The following is a 6,040-nucleotide window of genomic DNA, read 5'->3' on the forward strand; positions in this document are numbered from 1 at the left end:
GAACACTAAATATTGATCAGGACTATTTTTAAACACTTATCTGAGATCTGATGAAACCTTATTATTTTCGAGTGACAATAAAACCGAGTTCAGATGGATGAAAATCAAGTATAAATAAAACCTAAGAACAAATTGGAAAATAGATATAGAGTATGAATTTTTAACTTTAACTCATCGCGTTCGAAAAGACAAACATACCCATGTTACCCTAAAGTTGGTTAAATTTACCCTGCTAGTTACACATACTTCCCATTCATTCATTCATTCACTTATCTGATACCTGTTGGTTAATAGGACAAATAACTGACTCACATGTCTACATTTTTTTTAAGTTGGCTTTCTACTGAATGCATTTCTCAGTAGGAACAACAATTTGCTTGGATTTTACACTGTTTAAAGAACTTTCTTCCCTACTGCATGCCTATACTAAGGGCCTTACTATTGAAGTGTATAATGCCAACAGAGAATGGACTTGGTTTACTAGCTCACGTGAATGCCCAACCATGAGTTCAAAGTTACAAAAGTATTGGAATGATAAGTAGGACAACCATGTACATGAATATATAGATTTCATTCATGGATTATAAATTTAAAACAAATAATTCAACTAAGATCCTGCATATCATAAAGCAGTTTAGGAATAACGCGAGCTTTGTGCCTCCATCATTCATTGCTTGCTGTATCCTGCTGAGTAGAGTTACTAGAAACTCGTGGCTGTGAATTATTGTTGAGGATGAAACCTTTGTAACCTGCATTCTTTAAGGATGACATTAAATCATGAACACCATCATCTAGCGCATGCTGCAGCATCTGATGGGGAAACAGCTGTTGCTGTTCAGAAACTTTCATGGCTGACGTTGCAGCAAGATTGATCTACAAAGAAATTGTAAGAAGGCATAAGTTAAATGGTGCATTTCACCCTACCAGTGAACAGGATGGGGACCATGATAGTTGTCATTCATGTAATAATTAGTTGACCAAACCAGAAATGTGTTTGACAATGCACACCAAACAAGCACAAAATAACTAATCATCATAAGCTACAAAAATGTAACGAGTTGCAAACAGCCTACTCAACATCTTCCACTGATTGAGTTTTCATGTTACTCAAACACTTTATGGAGTACTGTCAGTAATGAAAGAAACTATTAAGTATAGCTTTCTAATTGTAAAGTGAAAGGTAACTGAATATATAAAAACCCTATGATAGAGCCTTTGCTATAAAACAACATATGTTGATAGATCAAGTTCTCTTATTCAAATTTCTTATTAAAATTCAAAGACACGGGATCATCTAAAACGATAAATCCTGTATGACAAGTAATACACATAAAAATAGGGAAAAGGATCCCCTCTTCTTGTAAATATTTCAGCTTAAATTACGAATGTTAAATGAGATAACAATAGTGAAACAAAGAAAATGTGGTACATGTCAAAATGGGTCAGCTAAAAAAATAAAGTATGAAACAAACCAACAGCCAAAGAAGGAAATTCAATGAAATAATGAAGTAAATTCAAGTCCAAATCAATGTAAGTCACTGATAAAATTGTAATTGTACCGATTGGGAGACTTTCTGCACCAAAGCTTTGACAAGTGGGAATACACAAAACCTTTTTGACAGATCAAGCAAAAATAATCAGCATAGAATTTCTCTGCACAACTTCAAATAAGCACATTAAGCCAAAGATAACATGATGCATATAAAGTGATATTATTATATGGTGGCATTTCATCTGTATCCTACCTTAATTTGTTCATTCAGTTCAAAGTAGAGTGAGTTAAAAGAAAAGGGAAGCATCTTACATTCCTCGGCCACCGTCAAGTGCTTCCTCCGATGGGTCTTTCCATTCATCAATTCTGTCAGACAGAAATCAATATTACTAATTGTATAATACAGCATGAGACAATATGTTGTGCGTGTGTAACAATGAGAGAGAGAGAGAGAGACAGAAGAGATTACACCCATCCATAGCGGCGATCAAACAGAAGCCTCGTAGAAAATGGTTTAGTGTTTGGAACATTGATTCTGGAACTTGTGGATTCCATCTAGCTCACTGGATCTAAAGGACAAAAATTTGCCTAAATGAGACGAATATATTTGTTTTAGACCCAAAACATATGAAACAACACAGCCAGAAGCCGTAGCAGCAACTATATGCTCTACCATTTTGCACAACAGAAACAAATAGAAAATGTCACATGTCAGATTCAGACCTATACTAATATAGCGATTGAATCATTGTTACACAAGACCAATTTATTTGCCATTCCAATTCATATCTTCCAAAAGCTTGTACTCACTCTTGAATAGACACCCCAATAAACAGAGCGAGGGCGTATTCTGATATGAACACGCAATTGCAAAACAAAATCCAGAAATAAAAAATATTAACCTACAACAATGTTTACATCAAGGAATTAAAGCTACGAGGCACCATAGTTTTTTATTGCTGATGGCGGCTTATGGCGGTGAGCCAAAAATCAGCCATGCTTTCCGGAAAATGGAGGATTACCTAAAAAAAACATGTGTATGCACATAAAAAAATGCAGAAAAATTGCAAAGGTAACAAATTATAAAATCTAATCAATTTGCGCAATTTTCTAATAATAAGGAATCCAATTAATTAATTCAGCCAATGCAATAGCAAATTCAATAAATAAACATAACATTAAGCCATAACACACCGTCAAAGAGAAGATATAGAACTTACAAACTAACAACTCAAAAGAAACACCAAAGCCCTTGTCTCATCATGTTTTTAAACCAACAAATGAGGAGGTTTATAATTTATAGTTTTATACCACTGAACCTATGTAAAAAAAGGCTGGGAACATTGGAACAGAAACTAAGTTACGGACCAGAGAGAAAGGGGACCGTGGCTTGCAGCTGCGGTGAGGAACGGCGGCGAGCAGCGACGGCTTGCAGTGGCGAGCAGCGGCTTTGGCAGAAGGCTGAGAGAACACAACAGAAAATGGCAGAGAGGGAAGACGGAGAGGAGGACCTGGAGCAGGACGGTGGTGCCTGGCGCGCCGCCAACGGTTCTTCCGGCAGCAGTGCAGGGCAGAGCAGAGAGGGAGACAAAGAAGAGAGTTTTGGCAAGTCAATGAGCTATGATGTCCATCTTTTTGGCATTGTTACATTTGTGGTACCAATTTATTATTATTATGAAAAATTTTCGATGAACAAGTTTCTTTAATATTACTTTTTTTTAATAATGAATTTTTAAAAAATTAACATGGAAATTTTTGAAAAAACAAAAAAAATTTGTAATAAATAAGTAGTCCTTTTTTTTTTTTTTTTTCCAAAAGATAGTAGGTTATATTTCATTAATTATTGAAAAATGAAATACAAAGATGTTCAAAAGTAGGACAGCATAATGAAAGATGGGGATTTCCCAAAAACACTACACTGAAAGTATTCATCCAACGGTGCGTGGTCGAAAAACGAAAAAAATCTTAAAAAAGAAAGAATGATAAATCAAATTGGATGCAATTAAGAGCTTGCCTCATGGAGATGACGACCTAAACCGGGAGTTTTTTGGATTTTACGGAGCAACTTGACAGAGCTTCCTAGAATGGTAGACGGCATTGAAGTAGAACCTTAAAAAATCAACTGATTGCGAGCTTTCCAGCAGTTCCAGCAAATGATGGCAAGCAATTGAGGATTACGGTCAGCATTCTTCAACGGGTTAAGCATCTCTGTTGATGCAATCCACCATGTCCAAAAGTCGTTAGGACTCTGAGGGGGAAGACAGTCACGAAGATAACTCTGAGACCATACATCTTTAATTCTAGAGCAATCGATCAAACAATGAGTGACTGTTTCGGTTGCTTCATGACAGCATGGGCATATTGGTGATATAGATGGGATGCGGTGATGAATCTGAGCAAGCACTGGGAGTCAGCCATGGAGAACTTTCCAGATAAATAGCTTAATTTTGTGAGGCAAGTTCAACTTCCATAAATCAATCCACGGCTTTTTCTGTTGCATATAATTAGGGCAAAGCTCCAGAGGCGGATGGTAAAATAAATAGCCAATTCTGTAACCTGAAGCTGTATCATATTGTTTGGATTTGTTCAAATTCCATTGCAATTTGTCCCTACTCTGCTGAATTTTAACTGACAAAATCTTGTTTGCAACGTCTTGGGGAAATAATTCTTGAATAAGATTCTGATTCCAATTCCTATCTTCAGTAATTAGATCTTTAACTCTTGGAACCAACTCAGAAATAGCTTGTCTATTTGGTATGTCAGAAATCATTAAAGGATACGGAGGAGAAAGGATCCTCAAAGGTTCGGATATTCTCTCCAGTACCCACAACCCAATTAAGACCTTTTTCAACAATCTTTCGGCCTTCCAGTATGCTCCTCCATCCCCAAGAAGGTAAGACTCCAATTTCTGCCGTTATGGCATTACCATTGCTAAAGTATTTACCTCTTAGGATTTTGGATAATAAGGAAGTAGGCTGTGTTACAAGTCGCCAAAACTGTTTGCCTAAAAGCGCCAGATTTTGGATTCTGAGATCTTTAAATCCAAGGCCTCCTTCTTTTCGTGGGCGAGTCATAGTGTCCCAGATAATCCAAGCCATCCGCCTTTCAGAACCTTTTTGTCCCCACCAGAACTGAGAAAGTAGAGAGTGAATTTTCGAGATTAAACCATCAGAAAACTTGAAGCAAGACAATATATAAATAGGAATAGCTTCTCCCACTGCCTTAAGCAATACGTGTCTACCACCTGACGATAGAAGATTGCGCTTCCATCCTTGGATTCTTTTCCGAACCTTTTCTTTGATCATACTAAAATAAGCCTTTTTCGATTTAGAGACTGTAGAAGGCAAACCAAGGTATTTATCCTGAGCTCCAATATGATTAATATTCAGAGTTAGCCAGTAGTGTACGAGTAGTGGAGGGAGTGTTGTGGCTAAAGAATACAGCAGATTTATTAAGATTTACCCTCTGGCCACTGATGCTTTCATAAGAATTCAATAAATGCAGGATATTTGAACATGCTTCAGGATTAGCCTTACAGAATAAGATGGAATCATCAGCAAAGAGGAGGTGGTTGACCTTGGGACATCGCCTATGTATCTGAAGACCCTCAATTAGTCTGTTTTGTTCTGCCTTGTGTAGCAAGAAGGAGAGACCTTCTGCACAGAAAAGAAAAAGATAGGGAGATAGAGGATCTCCTTGTCGAATACCTCTATTTGGTTTGAAGAAACCATAAGGTTGTCCTTCCACAATAACAGAATAAGAAACAGTTGTCACTAATTCTCGAATCCACATGATTCACCGGGAGTCAAAACCAAACTTCTCCAATATAAACCAAAGAAAGTGCCATTCCACCCTATCATATGCCTTACTCATATCTAATATATAATTTATATTTTAGTATAAATAAAATATTAAAATATTATTAAAATTTATTAAAAAATACTTTATATTCTATATATTTATTGTATTTGTATCCCATATTTTATAAAAAATTAAAATTTGTGTATTCTGTGTCGTGTCATGTCGTGTCGCGTATATACGTCATTGTCCCTGCTTCATAAATTATATTACAATATAATCAATGAAAAGAAAAGTATGATTTTTATGCCATTTGAAATGCTAAGACTAATCAATGAATGATAAATTTGAGCAAATAGTGAGTTTCAAGACACAATTTAAAATCACTATCCCGAAAGAAAAAAGTATTTTAGACAAAAGATTCACAAAAACAATAAAAACATAAAAATGTCACTATTAGGGCTGGAAGTGAGTCAAGTCAGCTCATGAGTCAGCTCGAGCTCGATTTGTTAATAGCTCGATAAGCTGAACTCGTGAGTTGGTGAGCCGAGCTTGAGTTTAGAATTGAGCTCATAAAATAAATGAGTCGAGCTTGAGTTTGGATAAGCTCAGCTCATTAGCTCGTGAGTTGGCTCGATTATATATATAATATTAAAAGTATAGATAAAACGCATATAGGATATGCGTATTAATAATTTAATATATATATATACATATAAAATAGTAATATATAATTTTATATATATATTA

The 6,040-nt window shown here is 35.7% G+C and overlaps 1 protein-coding gene across 4 annotated transcripts; it reads right to left on the minus strand.

The window, feature by feature from the left end:
• LOC107639163 lies at positions 442 to 3,207 on the minus strand. 4 transcript variants are annotated; one of them, XM_016342597.2, is made up of 6 exons: positions 2,861 to 3,207; positions 2,437 to 2,514; positions 1,962 to 2,061; positions 1,805 to 1,858; positions 1,560 to 1,611; positions 442 to 873 (listed from the first exon to the last, which is right to left on the minus strand). In XM_016342597.2, the coding sequence occupies exons 3-6, from the start codon at positions 2,045 to 2,047 to the stop codon at positions 664 to 666; spliced, it is 402 nt and encodes a 133-aa protein (XP_016198083.1). In that variant the 5' UTR covers positions 2,048 to 2,061; positions 2,437 to 2,514; positions 2,861 to 3,207; the 3' UTR covers positions 442 to 663. The 4 variants fall into 4 exon arrangements, with proteins under 4 accessions (XP_016198083.1, XP_020976724.1, XP_016198082.1 ...); XM_021121065.1 differs by lacking the exon at positions 2,437 to 2,514 and having other exon boundaries at positions 1,962 to 2,080; XM_016342596.2 differs by lacking the exon at positions 2,437 to 2,514 and having other exon boundaries at positions 2,861 to 3,201.

The sequence above is a fragment of the Arachis ipaensis genome, chromosome B04 (genome assembly GCF_000816755.2).
Source record: "Arachis ipaensis cultivar K30076 chromosome B04, Araip1.1, whole genome shotgun sequence".
Taxonomy (NCBI): domain Eukaryota; kingdom Viridiplantae; phylum Streptophyta; class Magnoliopsida; order Fabales; family Fabaceae; genus Arachis; species Arachis ipaensis.

Excerpts from the sequence above, each read along its gene's own strand:
- LOC107639163 (XM_021121065.1), bottom strand. The coding sequence starts at position 2,047 with ATGGAATCCACAAGTTCCAGAATCAATGTTCCAAACACTAAACCATTT. Across the intron at positions 1,612-1,804 it reads CTTGACGGTGGCCGAGGAAT|GTTTTGTGTATTCCCACTTG; the intron begins GTAAGATGCTTC and ends TCTGTCAAAAAG. Across the intron at positions 874-1,559 it reads TGCAGAAAGTCTCCCAATCG|ATCAATCTTGCTGCAACGTC; the intron begins GTACAATTACAA and ends ATTTCTTTGTAG.